Raw genomic sequence first — 20,785 nt, forward strand, 5'->3', positions numbered from 1 at the left:
GAGCTCTTCAAAGGCCTGTTTAATAAAACATACAGGCATGCCTGTGTTCTCTGGTGAAGGGCTGTGGTGGGTGTTGGGCGGCGGCAGAGTCTTGGATGTATAGCCTAGCGAGGGGTGTTAGCGTACCGCTTACCCCTGATTATGTGCTGTCTGACCAAAGGGCTGGGCCGCGCTAGCCTGGTTAGCCACGCTGTCCTGGTTAGCATGCAGGCTGCAGGATCAAAGGGCTGCGATGGGAGCAGGTTACTAATTAATGGTGGTTAATTAGGAGTGGCTCAGACAGAAAGATGCAACGGGCTTAAACATCTGAGACGGACGCTTACATGTTTTAGTGTGGGCTTTATAAAATGTGAGATGGAGGAATAGATGAGCTTTTTGCTCTGGGTGTGGGTGTTTCTCTCTCTTCTCTCTGTATCTCTCTGTATCTCTCTGTAACACCCACACACAGACATGCAGTAATAACTCCCTGAGCATCTCTTCAGAAGTGAAACTCCCGAATAATTACAGTAATACCCACTCATCAGTAAAAACCAGTGTAGGAATTAGAGAATGACCGATAATTGGCCGAGCCGATATATTAGGCCGATATTGGCCTTTTCAAGTCTATCAGCTATCGACTCTTCAGCTTTGCCGATAGACCCTCTACATAGCAAAACTGCAGCAGTAGCAAGCTAGTTCATTCTCAAACAGAAAGGTGCAGTATTGAGGAATTTATGAATTGACACAGTGTCCAAAATCAAAGTTCTGTTGCAAATATTAGTTTATTGAATTCACTAACAATAAGGCTCATGTTGACCTGCCCGGACATGCATGCAATAAATAAGATAACTAGTTAGCAGATAGCTATGTGACCTGTTAGCAAAGATTATGATAACTAACCTTTTTACGCCAATAAATTACATTATCCAGCCGGTAATTTGTGTGACCAGACTTTCTCAAATAGTACGTAAGTACCCTGGCCTATATCATGTCCTTCCATACAAGCGTGACTTTCTGAAGTGATGCTTCTATGCAAATGTTGTTGATCGGTAGGCTAATATAATTCCCAAATGGAAGTCAAACATATTGTTTGTCATCTGTAGCACCCTAGACTCCACTGATCAGCCTAAACAAGCTCAATAACTCAATGCATGCACTCCTGCCTGTATTGTGAATAGGGCTATGCCATCTTCATCCAGTTCATCAAGAGATTTACCATTCAAACAACATTATTACCATGATGTTGGTGTATAGTTAGATTACAGAAAACAATTCTAATGTATTGTTTGATTTTAAAATGTATACATTAATGCATACACGGAAATTCTGTCATCGGAATTTTCAAATGTAATGGTATTGAATATCGGCATAAAGTATCGGCCTCCTTGACTCCCAAAAATTGGTATAGACATCGACCCTAACAAATCCATATTGGTCGTTCTCTAGTAGGAATTACTTTCACAACACTGTTACAATGATATTGCTTCACCTTACTGCCTTATCATACAGACTTCACTATCTCCATTTCCTCCTCCATGGTGGACAACCAATATTCCACATGAACAGTAAAGACACAGTACAAGCAACATAGCACCATAATAAAGTCTCCGGTAAGGGAGTGATAATGAGTGAATGGGGTATAGTGAGTCTACTCTGTATTTTTGGGGTAGTGTGTTAATGATGTGCCATTGGCTCCTGTTTGAGTAGTAGTGATTCATATTGACCCGGCGTCGCCTGCCTCCCATTCTGCTGACTTCCCTCTAATCACGGCCCACCGCAGGAAGATGCTCTCTCAGCACCATGTATTAGGGGGAATGGGGGGATGGGTGGAGAAGAGAGGACACAGATGAGGCAGTGTGGCAAGTCCACGGGATGCTGGGTAAATTAATTGTGGCCCTGTACCGCCAATTATTCCCAGCTCCCTTTAATTGGTGCTGAATGGGTTCCAAAGGCCTATGTGGGGAGATACGGGGTGCAGGGTTGGAGACACACACACAGACGTGCCATCTTCTATCCCTCAGGCATTAACGACATCATGCTCATTTGCATTTAAAGCAGGTCTGATAGCCACAGCTCACTGGTCTCAGAGCAGCAGTAAAGAACTGACATGTCATTAGCGTTTACAGCCACTGGCTGCCATGTTGCAGCCTTTGTGTTGCCTCATGTATTAGCTTCTAGTGGGTTCTACTGGGTCTCTACTGATGTGGTCCTGTGTGGCTCAGTCTATAGAGCATGGTGCGTGCAACACCTTGGATTGTGGGTTACGTTCCCACTGCTGCCATCCATTCATTTCGATAAAAGCGTCTGCTAAATACACGTTGATTGACACAAAGCTGTAAGGTGTGTCTATTCTTGCTCTTCTTATCTCTCCCCCTCTCATTTCTGCCTCATGTCTTTGATGTGGGAAATGACAGGGGTACATAACTGGAGCATTGCGTTGCTCAGCAGGAGACGTTACTGTATGTAATGAAAGGCTTTAAAGGAGACGTTACTGTATGTAATGAAAGGCTTTAAAGGAGACGTTACTGTATGTAATGAAAGGCTTTAAAGGAGACATTACTGTATGTAATGAAAGGCTTTAAAGGAGACGTTACTGTATGTAATGAAAGGCTTTAAAGGAGACGTTACTGTATGTAATGAAAGGCTTTAAAGGAGACGTTACTGTATGTAATGAAAGGCTTTAAAGGAGACCTTACTGTATGTAATGAAAGGCTTTAAAGGAGACGTTACTGTATGTAATGAAAGGCTTTAAATGAGACGTTACTGTATGTAATGAAAGGCTTTAAAGGAGACATTACTGTATGTAATGATAGGCTTTAAAGGAGACATTACTGTATGTAATGAAAGGCTTTAAAGGAGACCTTACTGTATGTAATGAAAGGCTTTAAAGGAGACATTACTGTATGTAATGATAGGCTTTAAAGGAGACATTACTGTATGTAATGAAAGGCTTTAAAGGAGACCTTACTGTATGTAATGAAAGGCTTTAAAGGAGACATTACTGTATGTAATGAAAGGCTTTAAAGGAGACCTTACTGTATGTAATGAAAGGCTTTAAAGGAGACCTTACTGTATGTAATGAAAGGCTTTAAAGGAGACATTACTGTATGTAATGAAAGGCTTTAAAGGAGACGTTACTGTATGTAATGAAAGGTTTTAAAGGAGACATTACTGTATGTAATGAAAGGCTTTAAAGGAGACATTACTGTATGTAATGAAAGGCTTTAAAGGAGACATTACTGTATGTAATGAAAGGTTTTAAAGGAGACATTACTGTATGTAATGAAAGGCTTTAAAGGAGACGTTACTGTATGTAATGAAAGGCTTTAAAGGAGACCTTACTGTATGTAATGAAAGGCTTTAAAGGAGACATTACTGTATGTAATGAAAGGCTTTAAAGGAGACCTTACTGTATGTAATGAAAGGCTTTAAAGGAGACATTACTGTATGTAATGAAAGGCTTTAAAGGAGACGTTACTGTATGTAATGAAAGGCTTTAAAGGAGACCTTACTGTATGTAATGAAAGGCTTTAAAGGAGACGTTACTGTATGTAATGAAAGGCTTTAAAGGAGACCTTACTGTATGTAATGAAAGGCTTTAAAGGAGACCTTACTGTATGTAATGAAAGGCTTTAAAGGAGACCTTACTGTATGTAATGAAAGGCTTTAAAGGAGACATTACTGTATGTAATGAAAGGCTTTAAAGGAGACATTACTGTATGTAATGAAAGGCTTTAAAGGAGACATTACTGTATGTAATGAAAGGCTTTAAAGGAGACGTTACTGTATGTAATGAAAGGCTTTAAAGGAGACATTACTGTATGTAATGAAAGGCTCTAAAGGAGACGTTACTGTATGTAATGAAAGGCTTTAAAGGAGACATTACTGTATGTAATGAAAGGCTCTAAAGGAGATGTTACTGTATGTAATGAAAGGCTTTAAAGGAGACATTACTGTATGTAATGAAAGGCTCTAAAGGAGGCGTTACTGTATGTAATGAAAGGCTTTAAAGGAGACGTTACTGTATGTAATGAAAGGCTCTAAAGGAGACGTTACTGTATGTAATGAAAGGCTTTAAAGGAGACATTACTGTATGTAATGAAAGGCTCTAAAGGAGACGTTACTGTATGTAATGAAAGGCTTTGAAGGAGACGTTACTGTATGTAATGAAAGGCTTTAAAGGAGACATTACTGTATGTAATGAAAGGCTTTAAAGGAGACCTTACTGTATGTAATGAAAGGCTTTAAAGGAGACCTTACTGTATTTAATGAAAGGCTTTAAAGGAGACGTTACTGTATGTAATGAAAGGCTTTAAAGGAGACGTTACTGTATGTAATGAAAGGCTTTAAAGGACAAGTTACTGTAGCATTGCTCAGCACTAAAGGACAAGTTACTGTAGCATTGCTCAGCTCTAAAGGACAAGTTACTGTAGCATTTCTCAGCTCTAAAGGACAAGTTACTGTAGCATTGCTCAGCACTAATGGACAAGTTACTGTAGCATTGCTCAGCACTAAAGGACAAGTTACTGTAGCATTGCTCAGCACTAAAGGACAAGTTACTGTAGCATTGCTCAGCTCTAAAGGACAAGTTACTGTAGCATTGTTCAGCACTAAAGGACAAGTTACTGTAGCATTGATCAGCTCTAAAGGACAAGTTACTGTAGCATTGTTCAGCTCTAATGGACAAGTTACTGTAGCATTGTTCAGCACTAAAGGACAAGTTACTGTAGCATTGCTCAGCTCTAAAGGACAAGTTACTGTAGCATTGTTCAGCACTAAAGGACAAGTTACTGTAGCATTGCTCAGCACTAAAGTTACTGTATTATGTAATGACAGTGTGACATCACTCTGAGACTTGTTGTTGAACTGCTCTCTGCTGCTGCGCGTATCATCAGCTCCTGCCTAGGAGTTCTTACTTACATAACCTGCTACCGTTTCTCTCTGTTCCTATGCATCACAATTCATTTATTGTCATGTTATCTTCAGAGTTACACATACACATATACATACACATACAGATGATGTAATAGTGTTAAGGATAGTGGTGGAAAAAGTTCCCAATTGTCAGACTTGAGTAAAAGTAAATCAAATTTGATGTAATTTGTCACATGTGCCAAATACAAAAGGTGTAGACCTTACTGTGAAAGGATGAATACAACAGGTGTAGAACTTACTGTGAAAGGCTGAATACAACAGGTGTAGAACTTACTGTGAAATGCTGAATACAACAGGTGTAGAACTTACTGTGAAATGCTGAATACAACAGGTGTAGAACTTACTGTGAAAGGCTGAATACAACAGGTGTAGAACTTACTGTGAAATGCTGAATACAACAGGTGTAGAACTTACTGTGAAATGCTGAATACAACAGGTGTAGAACTTACTGTGAAAGGCTGAATACAACAGGTGTAGAACTTACTGTGAAATGCTGAATACAACAGGTGTAGAACTTACTGTGAAAGGCTGAATACAACAGGTGTAGAACTTACTGTGAAATGCTGAATACAACAGGTGTAGAACTTACTGTGAAATGCTGAATACAACAGGTGTAGAACTTACTGTGAAATGCTTACTTGCAAGCCCTTAACCAACAATGCAGTTTTAAGAAAAATAAGAGTTAACAACATATTTACTAAATAAACCAAAGTTTAAAAAAGTAACACAATAAAATAACAATAACGAAGGTTATATACAGCTGGTACTGGTACCGAGTCAATGTGCGGGCTACAGGTTAGTCGATTACTTAGTTATTAGTAATTGATGTAATATGTACATGTAAGTAGAGGTAAAGGGACTATGTATAGATAATAAACAGAGAGTAGCAGCAGCGTAAAAAAAGGAGGTCAAAGCAAATTATCCAGGTAGCCCTCTGATGAACTGTTCAGGAGTCTTATGGCTTGGGGATAGAAGCTGTTAAGGAACCTTTTGGTCCTAGACTTGGCGCTCCGGCACTACTTGCCGTGCGGCAGCAGAGCGAACAGTCTATGACTAGGGTGGCTGGAGTCTTTGACAATTTTTAGGGCCTTCCTCTGACACCACCTGGTATAGAGGACCTGGATGGCAGGAATCTTGGCCCCAGTGATGTACTGGGCCATACACACTACCCTCTGTAGTGCCTTGCAGTCGGATACCGAGCAGTTGCCATACCAGGCGGTGATGCAGCCAGTCAGTCAGTCAAAGATCAGTCAGTCAGTCAAAGATACCTTAATAGAAAATTACTCAAGTAAAATTTGGTTTTAAATATACTTAAGTATCAAAAGCAAATTAAATTGCTATAATATGCATAAGTATCAAAATTAAAAGTATCAATTATTTCAAATACCTTATATTAAGCAAACCAGGCAGCGCCATTTTCTTGTTTTTCTTATTTTACTGATAGCCAGAGGCACACTCCAACTCTAAGATATCATTTACAATGAAGCATGTGTGTTTAGTGAGTCTGCCAGATCAGAGGCAGTAGGGATGAACGGGGATGTTCTCTTGATAAGTGTGTGAATTAGACCATTTCCCTGTCCTTCTAAGCATTCAAAATGGCTGTCAGGGAAAATGTATGGAATAAAAATCACATAATTTTCTTGAAATAAATATAAAAGTTGTCAAAAATATAAATAGTATAGAAAAGTACAGAAGCCCCCAAAAACTACTTAAGTAGTACTTTCAAGTATTTTTATTGAAGTACTTTACAGCACTAGTTAAGGATAGGGTAAAGAGTCCTAGCTGGCCTGTTGACCCCTAAAATATAGTGTTCTCAACTCTCTTTCCTCTTATCTTCCCAGGATCCCGTCTGCGCCAGGAGGACTCCCCACCCCGGATCGTAGAGCACCCCTCTGACCTGATCGTGTCCAAGGGGGAGCCCGCCACCCTCAACTGCAAGGCAGAGGGGCGGCCCAGCCCTACAGTGGAGTGGTACAAGGACGGGGAGCGGGTAGAAACGGACCGGGACAACCCTCGATCTCAACGCATGCTGCTGCCCAGCGGCTCCCTCTTCTTCCTACGTATCGTCCATGGACGACGCTCCAAACCGGATGAGGGCTCCTACGTCTGCGTCGCCCGCAACTACCTAGGAGAAGCCATCAGCCACAACGCCTCGTTGGAAGTAGCATGTAAGTGCAGCTCATGTTGGGGCTTTTCTTATTTCCTCTTGGGCCTCTGGGCCTCTGAGCCTCTGGGTTCGGTGTGAATGGAAGAGAAGGGGGTTTAGACTGGAGCTGGGGCTGAATAGAAGACTCCAGTTTCCTACTCTATTTCCCCCCTCAATGTGCTCATTGAGTTGGATAATCTCACAGGAGATGGTTCAGGATGTGTTTGGCCCATTTGCCCCAGTAGGCCCAGTCCTGGGGGCAGATTGGCCTGAGCATCCCAGGGGGGGTGCTCCTGTAAAGGGCCCTTGGTAGGGGGTCAGGAGCTACAATAGGAACAAAGTCCTTTCTGTTGTCCTTCTAGCTCTGGTGTTTGTCAGGGAGATGGATCAGAGTTTTTATACACAAATCAGTCATTGTATCTGTGTTTGGTCATCTTTTAGTAGAGAGAGTTACCAGTTGTTTCCTTGGTTGTAGACTAGACTAGTGGAGCTCCTCTTTATTGCCTGCTAGACGGTCTTAATGATGGACCTGCTTTGATGTGGATGGGGCATTCCATCATTGTGAGGGTCAGTGACTACGCTGAAAGGTTTGGGACTAAAAGCTTTCAAACAAATAGACAGTGAATAATATACAGTACATAGAAAGAGGACGGACACCGCTGCTTATTCATTTAACTCTTAGCATAATGATTGGTGCTCTGTGTTGACAAATTTGTCCTCAAGGCTGGTTGGTTTTTGAGGTCAGATCTTAGCCATGTTATCTGTACTGTGTCTCTACTGGCTGGTCTGAGTTCAGCTCTTAGCCATGTTATCTGTACTGTGTCTCTACTGGCTGGTCTGAGGTCAGCTCTTAGACATATTATCTGTGCTGTCTGGAGAGGGAACATTGAGAAGAGGATCTCAGATATCAACCGCTTCTCAAGCATGCCCAGGAGCTGTCACCAAGGCCCTCATTGTAATCTAATCGAAAGAGAGGGGTTCGGAGGATGGGCGGTGGTCTTTTTATGGGTGCTGGTGACTGGGGCTTGAGGGGAGGATCTGATGGTGTGTGGGGGAGTGGGGATGAATACTAAAGGCTACATGAGCAGGCAAGATACATTCTGTATGTCAGCTGTGGAGTTACTATACTTTCTCAGTATTTGGTTGTGGATGATGTGTATATTTATAACTCTTGATGTACTATCAGGTGTGTGCTACAACAGAGCAGTAATTCAAGATAATTGAAATAGCCATAATTAAAAAGATGAATAAAAAAGGATTCAATTGTTGCTTTCAAGGCCTCTGCCTTTGAAATGAGAGAGCCTGGTACCATGGGAGGACCATGGGGATATAGTAGCAGTTGGTTGGTCACAGAGAGCCTGGTACCATGGGAGCACCATGGGGATATAGTAGCAGTGGGTTGGTCACAGAAGAGCCTGGTACCATGGGAGCACCATGGGGATATAGTAGCAGTGGGTTGGTCACGGAAGAGCCTGGTACCATGGGAGCACCATGGGGATATAGTAGCAGTGGGTTGGTCATGGAAGAGCGCAGCTGAAACCATACTCTGTGTGTTAGTGGTGGTGGGGACGGTGTCATGTCCTCATCTCCTCTTAGATCTCACCCCAGAGTCAGGCTCTGCTGCCCCAAACTGATGACTGTTCCTCTGCTGTCTTTTATCCACTCAGTCACTCACCCTGCATGGTTAGAGGCCTGCCTTCAGAAAGACTGAAGGCCTCCCAATGAATACATCAAATAGAAATGTCAAGGAAAATAAACAGAGAGTCAAACAGGGCCCCACTTTCCATAAATTGGAATGCTAAAAATATTCCCCCCAAAAGTGGACGATATAGGGTATTTATTTCAGAGGTGGGTTCTTCAAGTAGAAGAACAAGAGGCTTGGCTGGAGCAGGATGGTAGCAGGACTGGAGCGGTGCAGGCCAGAGTAGAGACAGTGGCTGGCCTGGCCCTACCCACAGCACTGGGCTGCTTATTCTGGACCAGGTTCAAAAGGACCCATAATGACAAGGTTCTGAGCAGCAGCCCTCTCTCGCTGTCTCACTCTGTCTCACTCTGTCTCTCTCTGTCTCACTCTGTCTCTCTGACCCTCATTCTCTACCGCTCACACTCCCTCACATATCATTTTGTTGTCAGAGCAACCAGGATAGAACCCTGTAGGAGAGAGAAGGAGAGAGCAGAGAAAACTAAGCACTGAGCTTTTACAAGACCTTGTTTAAACTTCAGGACAGGGACAGAGTACCCTACGTGCCATGGACTGAGTATACAGGCCTTTTAAAAATATTATTTGGACTTTGTATGCTTGTGTTTGCTGAAAAATGTTAGCCAAATCTCAAATTTATCCTAGTTTATCCATTTGCCATTTTAGGGTTTTATTCCAAGGATTTATTGGCTAATTCCACAGTGAGTTCATGAAACCCCAGAGAAGGAAGGTAAAGCATTAACAGTGTTTACTCTACCAAGCTCTCAGAGCCCTGCAAGAATCTAAAAGCAAAAAAACACAATTTCTATACCCTGTTATTCTGACGACCTGGCGTTTACAGTTCTCCTACACTCGAGCGACTGTAAACATAATCCAAGTTTCAAAAAGTCATGTTTTGCCAGGCTGGTGCGAGCTAACCCAGTTTGTTTGGTTTATCATTAATGACACACAGTACAGAGCCGCAATCTCTCCATCCCACCCTCTTAATATAGACAGGGTTAATGGATTCACCATGAATCATGGTAGTCGTGTTTGTTCTATACTAAATTACTGTATACTATACTATACTTAAACAATAAGGCACGAGGGGTGTGGTATATGGCCAATATACCAGGGCTAAGGGCTGTTCTTATGGATTGTTTTATTCTTTTTTTATTTAACCTGTATTAAGGGATTCAGCCCTTAGCCGTGGTATATTGACCATATACCACAAACCCCTGAGGTGCCTTATTGCTATTATGAACTGGTTGCCAACGTAATTAGAGCAGTAAAAATAAATGTTTTGTCATACACATGGTATAAGATATGATATACCACGGCTTTCAGCCAATCAGCATTCAGAGCTTGAACCACCCAGTTTATAATATACTGTAATTGCCTAGTTAAATACGGTTAAATAAAAATAAGTAAACAAGTATATAGTATACTATACTATAGTGTGCTATACTACAGTACTATACTATATGTTCTATACTATACCGTACTGTACTATAAAGTACCGTACTGTACTATACTATAATATACTGTACTATACCATACTATCCTATACTATAGTGTACCGCAATGCACTATACTATACTGCACTATACTGTTCTGTACTATACTATACTGTACTATACTATACTATGCTGTACTATTCTGTACTATAATCTACTATAGTGTACTATACTGTACTGTACTATACTATAATGCGCTATACTATACTGTACTATACTATACGTGCTATACTATATTGTACTATACTGTACTGTACTATACTATAGTGTACTATAATATAGTGTACTATACTATAGTGTGCTATAATATAGTGTGCTATACTATATTGTACTATACTGTACTATAATATAGTGTGCTATACTATACTGTACTATACTATAATGTACTATAATATAGTGTACTGTACTAGTATGTACTATGATATACTGTACTATACTATGCCTTGCTATACCATAATATACTATACTATGCTGTAGTGTACTATTCTGTACTATACTACGATGTTCTATACCATAGTTCACTATACTATACTGTACTACACTATAGTGTACTATAATATATTGTACTATACTATGCTGTACTATAATATACTATAGTGTGCTATACTATACTGTACTATACTGCACTGTACTATAATGTACAGTACTAGTATGTACTATGCTATACTGTACTAAACTATACTGTACTATACTATGCATTGCTATACTATAATATACTATGCTGTACTGTACTATGCTGTACTATACTACGTTGTTCTATACTATGGTGTAATGTACTATACTATACTGTACTATTCTATAATGTACTATACTATAGTATACTATACTGTGCTATGCTATGCTATACTGTACTATTATATAATGTACTATATTATAGTGTACTATACTATACTGTACTATACTGTACTATTCTATAATGTACTATATTATACTGTACCATACTATACTATACTGTACTATACTGTACTATCTATACTCACACAGGCTCAAGGTGCGATTAATTCTCTCTCTATTGATGTTTGCTTTGTATTTGTAATGGAGACGCCAAGTAATAAGACAGCTTTGTTCCTGTTTAATAGCATGGAGAGCAAAGAGAGATAGCGATGTACTGTTTAACTACAGAGAGGACTGACTGACTGACTGGTTGGCTGACTGGCTGACTGACTGGCTGACTGAACCTGCTCTCTAGCAGGCTAGAATCCTCTGACTGCACTGCAGGCCACATTAAGTAATGTACAGTATCCAGCTGCCTTTCAAAGAATGACAAAAATTCCCCACCCCAGTTTTTTATGCTTTTTTTACTCCATTTTTTTTTAACTGCAGCTGTTAAAACAAGGATCAAAGCCAGAAAAAGTTTTAGACTTAACGAAATAGAAAGAGAGAGAGACAGTCTTCCAAAGGGCCGACCACTATCCTCATCTCTCAATTTTTACTGTGTGTTAATGTGTCAACACTGTGTAGGTGCCAATGAAAAGAATATCTCCTTCTCCCTTTTATCTCCTTCTCTGCCCCTCTCTCTCTCTCTCTCTCTCTCTCTCTCCCTCTCTCTCTCTCTCTCTCTCTCTCTCTCTCTCTCTCTCTCTCTCTCTCTCTCTCTCTCTCTCTCTCTCTCTCTCTCTCTCTCTCTCTCTCCCTCTCTCTCTCTCTCTCTCTCCCCCTCTCCTCTCTCTCTCTCTCTCTCTCTCTCTCTCTCTCTCTCTCTCTCCCTCTCTCTCCCTCTCTCTCCCTCTCCCTCTCCCTCCCGTCATTAGCAGAACTTAAAGTTTTACAACTCTTATGCATCAGAAAAAAAGAGAGCGATAAAATTACAGCTCCTGTAATTGAACGTGCCTCATTTATTTGTTGGCTGTGGTCGATACAGACATGCCACTATGAGTTGATGATTTGTCTGATGCATGACTTGTGTTCCATTCCTTCTATTAGCATGCTAGGCTAGCTGGATACTTTCCCTACAACATTGTGACCTAGAGAACTAATTTGCATATAGATCAGCTTGGGTGAGATATTGGCCCAGCTAATTGACCCAGAATGCATCTCTCAGGGTGTTGACATGCTGTCCCTCTGATGCGTCAAACGTCACAGTCATGATGGTGCACGAGGTTTTTAGAGCTGGTTATCTCCCCCTCCTTCCCCGTCCTCCCCCTTACTTCTCCCCCACAGGACTAATGCTGCTAGAACCAGGGCAGGTCAGGCCAGGCGTGAGAGCCACTCAACACGGGACAGGGAGCAGGGGATGATAGGGGGCCACCCCAGACAGGGGCTATTTGTGCCTACTGGCAGGAGGCATGGAGACCCAGCACCGACCCTGCAGAGATCACAGAGCCAGGGAAGAGAGGTGGACACGCTCCAACTGGCCTGTCAGGGAAAGGGAGAGTGGTGTGGTGAGATGGATGGAGGGATGGATGTATGGAGGGATGGAGGGATGGAGGGATGGATGGAAGGAGAGAAATGAATGATGGATCTATGAATGACATCTTGAGGAGGAATAGTTCTGCCAGTGTAACAGGGCTGGACATTCTGGTGGTGGCAGCAGCACCTTCACTGTCAATGTGTATGTGTTTTCTTTATCACTCTGTCACTGGGTGTATCTTAGCTTTGGGGGACCTCCCCATGACACTCTGGTGAACAATGTGTTGTGAAGGCTTCTATAGACTAACTGAAGGGGCAGCTGTAGGGAGATGGAGGGTAGAGTGGCTGGCCCATGGTATGATCAATCACACTATGGCTGACCTGCCTCTGCTCTGACAGCCTGCTGGGTTAGCCAGCCAAGTCAACCACATGCCCTCCAGCACCAAGAATACAGACCGTGTCTCTCTCCTTCCAATCTCTCTTTTAACTTCATCCGTCTCTATTTTCACTTCATCCATCTCTCTATTTACTTAATCCATCTCTCTATTCACTTCATCCATCTCTCTATCCACTTCATCCATCTCTCTATTCACTTCATCCATCTCTCTATTTACTTCATCCATCTCTCTATTCACTTCATCCCTCTCTATATTCACGTCATCCATCTCTCTATTTACTTCATCCATCTCTCTATTTACACTTCATCCATCTCTCTATTTACTTCATCCATCTCTCTATTTTCACTTCATCCATCTCTCTATTCACTTCATCCATCTATCTGTTTACTTCATCCATCTCTCTATTTACTTCATCCATCTCTCTATTTACTTCATCCATCTCTATTTTCACTTCATCCATCTTCTATTCACTTCATCCATCTCTCTATTCACTTCATCCATCTCTATTCACTACATCCATCTCTCTATTCACTACATCCATCTCTCTATTTACTTCATCCATCTCTCTATTCACTTCATCCATCTCTCTATTCACTTCATCCATCTCTCTATTGACTTCATCCATCTCTCTATTTACTTCATCCATCTCTCTATTGTCACTTCATCCATCTCTCTATTCACTTCATTCATCTCTCTATTTATTTCATCCATCTCTCTATTCACTTCATCCATCTCTCTATTTATTTCATCAATCTCTCTATTTACTTCATCCATCTCTCTATTCACTTCATCCATCTCTCTATTCACTTCATCCATCTCTCTATTCACTTCATCCATCTCTCTATTCACTTCATCCATCTCTCTATTCACTTCATCCATCTCTCTTCACTTCATCCATCTCTCTATTCACTTCATCCATCTCTCTATTTTCACTTAATTTATCTCTCTATTCACTTCATCCATCTCGCTATTCACTTCATCCATCTCTCTATTCACTTCATCCATCTCTCTATTCACTTCATCCATCTCTCTATTCACTTCATCCATCTCTCTATTCACTTCATCCATCTCTATTTACTTCATCCATCTCTCTATTCACTTCATCCATCTCGCTATTCACTTCATCCATCTCTCTATTTACTTCATCCATCTCTCTATTTACTTCATCCATCTCTCTATTGTCACTTCATCCATCTCTCTATTCAATTCATTCATCTCTCTATTTATTTCATCCATCTCTCTATTCACTTCATCCATCTCTCTATTTATTTCATCAATCTCTCTATTTACTTCATCCATCTCTCTATTCACTTCATCCATCTCTCTATTCACTTCATCCATCTCTCTATTCACTTCATCCATCTCTCTATTCACTTCATCCATCTCTCTATTTACTTCATCCATCTCTCTATTGACTTCATCCATCTCTCTATTCACTTCATCCATCTCTCTATTCACTTCATCCATCTCTCTATTCACTTCATCCATCTCTCTTCACTTCATCCATCTCTCTATTCACTTCATCCATCTCTCTATTTTCACTTCATCCATCTCTCTATTTACTTCATCCATCTCTCTATTTACTTCATCCATCTCTCTATTCACTTCATCCATCTCTCTATTCACTTCATCCATCTCTCTATTTATTTCATCCATCTCTCTATTCACTTCATCCATCTCTCTATTCACTTCATCCATCTCTCTATTTTCACTTAATTTATCTCTCTATTCACTTCATCCATCTCGCTATTCACTTCATCCATCTCTCTATTCACTTCATCCATCTCTCTATTCACTTCATCCATCTCTCTATTCACTTCATCCATCTCTCTTCACTTCATCCATCTCTCTATTCACTTCATCCATCTCTCTATTTTCACTTAATTTAACTCTCTATTCACTTCATCCATCTCGCTATTCACTTCATCCATCTCTCTATTCACTTCATCCATCTCTATTCACTGCATCCATCTCTCTATTTACTTCATCCATCTCTCTATTTACTTCATCCATCTCTCTATTCACTTCATCCATCTCTCTATTTACTTCATCCATCTCTCTATTTACTTCATCCATCTCTCTATTGTCACTTCATCCATCTCTCTATTCACTTCATCCATCTCTCTATTCACTTCATCCATCTCTCTATTCACTTCATCCATCTCTCTATTTACTTCATCCATCTCTCTATTGACTTCATCCATCTCTCTATTCACTTCATCCATCTCTCTATTCACTTCATCCATCTCTCTGTTCACTTCATCCATCTCTCTTCACTTCATCCATCTCTCTATTCACTTCATCCATCTCTCTATTTTCACTTAATTTATCTCTCTATTCACTTCATCCATCTCTCTATTCACTTCATCCATCTCTCTATTCACTTCATCCATCTCTCTATTCACTTCATCCATCTCTCTATTCACTTCATCCATCTCTCTATTTACTTCATCCATCTCTCTATTCACTTCATCCATCTCTCTATTCACTTCATCCATCTCTCTATTTACTTCATCCATCTCTCTATTTACTTCATCCATCTCTCTATTCACTTCATCCATCTCTCTATTCACTTCATCCATCTCTCTATTTACTTCATCCATCTCTCTATTCACTTCATCCATCTCTCTATTCACTTCATCCATCTCTCTATTTTCACTTAATTTATCTCTCTATTCACTTCATCCATCTCGCTATTCACTTCATCCATCTCTCTATTCACTTCATCCATCTCTCTATTCACTTCATCCATCTCTCTATTTACTTCATCCATCGCTCTATTCACTTCATCAATCGCTCTATTCACTTCATCCATCTCTCTATTCACTTCATCCATCTCTCTATTCACTTCATCCATCTCTCTATTTACTTCATCCATCTCTCTATTCACTTCATCCATCTCTCTATTCACTTCATCCATCTCTATTCACTACTTCCATCTCTCTATTTACTTCATCCATCTCTCTATTTACTTCATCCATCTCTCTATTCACTTCATTCATCTCTCTATTTATTTCATCCATCTCTCTATTCACTTCATCCATCTCTCTATTTACTTCATCAATCTCTCTATTTACTTCATCCATCTCTCTATTCACTTCATCCATCTCTCTATTCTCTTCATCCATCTCTCTATTCACTTCATCCATCTCTCTATTTACTTCATCCATCTCTCTATTGACCTCATCCATCTCTCTATTCACTTCATCAATCTCTCTATTCACTTCATCCATCTCTCTATTCACTTAATTTATCTCTCTATTCACTTCATCCATCTCGCTATTCACTTCATCCATCTCTCTATTCACTTCATCCATCTCTCTATTCACTTCATCCATCTCTATTTTCACTTAATTTATCTCTCTTCACTTCATCCATCTCTCTATTCACTTCATCCATCTCTCTATTCACTTCATCCATCTCTCTATTCACTTCATCCATATCTCTATTCACTTCATCCATCTCTCTATTTACTTCATCCATCTCTCTATTCACTTCATCCATCTCTCTATTCACTTCATCCATCTCTCTATTCACTTCATCCATCTCTCTATTCACTTCATCCATCTCTCTATTTACTTCATCCATCTCTCTATTCACTTCATCCATCTCTCTATTCACTTCATCCATCTCTCTATTCACTTCATCCATCTCTCTATTTACTTCATCCATCTCTCTATTTACTTCATCATCTCTCTATTTACTTCATCCATCTCTCTATTTACTTCATCCATCTCTCTATTTACTTCATCCATCTCTCTATTTTCACTTAATTTATCTCTCTTTTCCTCTGAAATGAAAGGCATATGAAAGGGAGAGAGTCAGACAGTGGAATTACCACCGACTGCAAAAATGCAGAATTTGCTCAGGATTATTTTCAGTGTGTATCCCACTCCACAATCTGATGTCTCATGGTAGATTCCATCTCATTCCCACTGTCAACCTAGTATTCAACAGTGGATCCATCCACTATCTTCTCTAATCCATTATCAGATTGAGCAAGGTGGGGTTTAGGAGGAACCACAACCATAAAACAATGAAGAGGCCATCGTTGGTTATAAAACAACCTCATAAATAATGGAATGATTTTGTCTACAGGATGAGCTAAATCTCTTCAGCCCGATGGCCTTGCTGGTGTTTGATCCTGCTTGTAGGCAGGCTGTAAAGAGATGTAGAGCTAAATGTACTAGATGAGACTGGATGGAGTACTCCAGCCATAGTCGATCCCCCTCCATATCCATGCCTCGCGGCTCTACTTTGATAGAATACTTATGTAGGAAATGGCTTATTTCCTCAGACGAGGGTGGATAAGTTGACTGGTATTGAGTCTGCTTAACACATTTTGTGTCCTTGGGTGTTTTGGTAGTCTGTCTTGGCTCCTCTGCAGGGTGACATTACACAGACATCCAGTGATCTGCTTTGAGAAACGACACGGCTCACTCAGCTTTCCCGCTGAGTGCCTGTACACTCCTCTGAGCCCCTCTGTGTCGCACCCGGGTCTCTCGTCACCAGGGTGACCGCTGATTCATCACAAAGTAATCCCTGCCTGGGGCTGCTGGGCTCTGAGCTGAGGAGGAGAGGATCATGGGTAGGATGGGTCTCACAGAGACCAGGAAGTGTCTGTGTGATATGACGATGACGTGTCTGAGCCTGAGGGCCAGGTCAGGCTAACCCAGCCTTCTGATTGGAGGAGGAAAGATTAGGTAATGCCAGGAGGCCTAGACCCTCATAGCAGGCAGTAGTAGATAAGAGATGTGTGTGCTTGAGTCAAATGCCCCAGGCTAAGCCCTGATAGTGGAGTAGGTACTTCAACATTCATCCTTTTAGCAGGAGAGAGTGTGTGTGCATTTCCATGTTCTGTATGTGTGTCTATGTTCTTGGGCCCAGTGTGTGTGTGTGTGTGTGTGTGTGTGTGTGTGTGTGTGTGTGTGTGTGTGTGTGTGTGTGTGTGTGTGTGTGTGTGTGTGTGTGTGTGTGTGTGTGTGTGTGTGTGTGTGTGTGTGTGTGTGTGTGTGTGTGTGTGTGTGTGTGTGTGTGTGTGTGTGTGTGTGTGTGTGTGTGTGAGGGCCTGGTGAGTCTGTGTTACTGGGTCTAATGTCTGGTCCTCTCCAGTGGAGGGCTGCTGGTGTTAGTCTTGATGTGGGGTGTAATCCCCCTCTTGGTCTCTCCTGTGGGTTGGAGTAGAGTCTCTCTCCCTGGTGTCTGGATGTATGATGCTGTTCTGATGCTCTTCTGCTGCTGTTCTGATGCTGTTCTGATGCTGTTCTGATGCTGTTGTGCTGCTGTTCTGATGCTGTTCTGATGCTGTTCTGATGCTCTTCTGATGCTGTTCTGATGCTGTTCTGATGCTCTTCTGCTGCTGTTCTGATGCTGTTCTGATGCTGTTCTGCTGCTGTTCTGCTGCTGTTCTGATGCTGTTCTGATGCTCTTCTGCTGCTGTTCTGATGCTGTTCTGATGCTGTTCTGCTGCTGTTCTGCTGCTGTTCTGATGCTGTTCTGATGCTGTTCTGATGCTGTTGTGCTGCTGTTCTGATGCTGTTCTGCTGCTGTTCTGCTGCTGTTCTGCTGCTGTTCTGCTGCTGTTCTGATGCTGTTCTGCTGCTGTTCTGATGCTGTTCTGCTGCTGTTCTGCTGCTGTTCTGATGCTGTTCTGATGCTCTTCTGCTGCTGTTCTGCTGCTGTTCTGATGCTGTTCTGATGCTGTTCTGCTGCTGTTCTGCTGCTGTTCTGATGCTCTTCTGCTGCTGTTCTGATGCTGTTCTGATGCTGTTCTGCTGCTGTTCTGCTGCTGTTCTGCTGCTGTTCTGATGCTGTTCTGATGCTGTTCTGCTGCTGTTCTGCTGCTGTTCTGATGCTGTTCTGATGCTGTTCTGATGCTGTTGTGCTGCTGTTCTGCTGCTGTTGTGCTGCTGTTGTGCTGCTGTTCTGATGCTGTTCTGATGCTGTTCTGCTGCTGTTGTGCTGCTGTTGTGCTGCTGTTCTGATGCTGTTCTGATGCTGTTCTGATGCTGTTCTGATGCTGTTCTGATGCTGTTCTGCTGCTGTTCTGATGCTGTTCTGATGCTGTTGTGCTGCTGTTCTGATGCTGTTCTGATGCTGTTCTGCTCTGCTGGAGTACTCTGTTAATTAAACCTGGGCTAAGCCTTCACGTCTTCTATTGGACCTCCTCATTGCAGGATGATGGGGGCTAGAGAGGATTAAGGTGTTTAGAATGTAGGAACATATGATATTTAAAGGGATACTTCAGGATTTTGGCAATGAAGCCCTTTATCTACTTCCCCAGAGTCAGATGAACTTGTGGATAATATTTGTATGTCTCTGTATGCAGAAGTTGCTAACTGGCGTTAGCACAATTGCTAACTAGTGTTAGTGCAATGACAGGAAGTCTGTAGTAACTGCTAGCATGCTAGTGGATGCCATAGACTTCCAGTCATTGCACTAGCGCTAGTTACCATTGGCTCGCGAAAATATTTCCTCTAACTTCTGTCATACAGAGACATAAAAATTGTATCCATGAGTTCATCTGACTGGGGAAGTAGATAAATGGCTGTATCGCCAAAACCTAAATTATCCCTTTAAGTCAGTGCTTCTCAATTATTTTCTGTTACGCCCCCCCCCTAGGAAGAAGTAAACATTTCGCGCCCCCCAACTCTCCGCCGCGACTGTAAATAGTATAATTTGTCTATAAAATTGTTATAAGTACACCTCTGCATAACATTGCATCCTTATTAACATCAAAGAAAACAAAAAAATAAAAAATAAAGAAATATAGATCAACTTACAACAAAGAATAACTTTATTAACATTGTTTTTAGTCTGTAACAGAAAAGACTTAAAGTGCATCAATTTACCTGAAATTTAAAAAATAAAAAAAATAAAAAAATTCAAGTCTTATTTAAACTGTAAACATTTTTTGACCATTTGATACTGAAAAATAAAATAAAATATAATCAATAAATAATAATACATTCAAATTGATCAGCAACATTAACTCAAGAGCACAATATATAAAACACTTTGACCTATAAAACAAAAATGAATAAAACAATTTGTGCAGATTTTTTAAAATCAAAATGAGGAAGTCAGGATTAATGGCTACAATGAGCACGTTTTGCAGAGCACAGCTTTTCGAAGCGGGGTTTGAAGCATGATACTGCAACTCTCAGCTCCTGCTCAATGTTTAGCTGGGACCTGTACTTGGTCTTCAGTGCAGCAACAGCAGAGAAGCCAGTCTCACAAAGATAAGATGTTGCAAAAGGAAGAAGAATGTCCATGGCCCTCTGCCCTAAGAGTGGATACTGCCTCTCTACACTCAGCCAGAATTCACTCAGTGTCTGTGATGTGAACCTCAGTCTCAATGTGGAGTCAGACGTCATATCAATGAACTGGGTCTCCTCTGCAGAGCTGAAACCAGTTGGAGCTGGTGCATTGAAAGGATCTCTCACCCAGTCATATTGGGAACTGTTTTCAGGGAAGTACTTTTTAAAGAATCCCATCAGTGATGAAATATGCTCCTTAATATATGGAATCACTGAGGTGGCATCATAGTCAGTAGTGTCATCAAATTCATGCAGGTTCTCGAATGAATCAGTATTCCCTGATTCCTGATCAGTATTTTATTTTTGCAGCACTTGCGTCATCCAGCATGACAGAGACCATGTCTAATGCTGCAGGCAGTATCAGCTCCTCTGCTATGGAGTGTTTTTTTTTGCACTGAGCAATTTGGTATGACACCTTATACGATGCTAACAGTGCTCGCTGGTTTACTGAAGTAGCATTCACA

The 20,785-nt window shown here is 41.1% G+C and overlaps 2 protein-coding genes across 3 annotated transcripts in view; both read left to right on the plus strand.

Moving 5' to 3' along the window:
- The window catches only part of LOC129821941 (roundabout homolog 2-like), a 40,000-nt gene extending 28,089 nt beyond the window's left edge, over window positions 1–11,911 (plus strand). The window contains exon 2 of the mRNA XM_055879709.1: window positions 6,756–11,911. Coding sequence (XP_055735684.1) covers window positions 6,756–7,159 — 404 coding nt within the window. The 3' untranslated portion in view covers window positions 7,160–11,911. The remainder of the gene's footprint in view (window positions 1–6,755) is intronic.
- The window catches only part of LOC129821937 (CAP-Gly domain-containing linker protein 3-like), a 462,950-nt gene that overhangs the window by 433,024 nt on the left and 9,141 nt on the right, over window positions 1–20,785 (plus strand). The window lies entirely within an intron of this gene.

The sequence above is a fragment of the Salvelinus fontinalis genome, chromosome 24 (assembly GCF_029448725.1).
Source record: "Salvelinus fontinalis isolate EN_2023a chromosome 24, ASM2944872v1, whole genome shotgun sequence".
Taxonomy (NCBI): Eukaryota; Metazoa; Chordata; class Actinopteri; order Salmoniformes; family Salmonidae; genus Salvelinus; species Salvelinus fontinalis.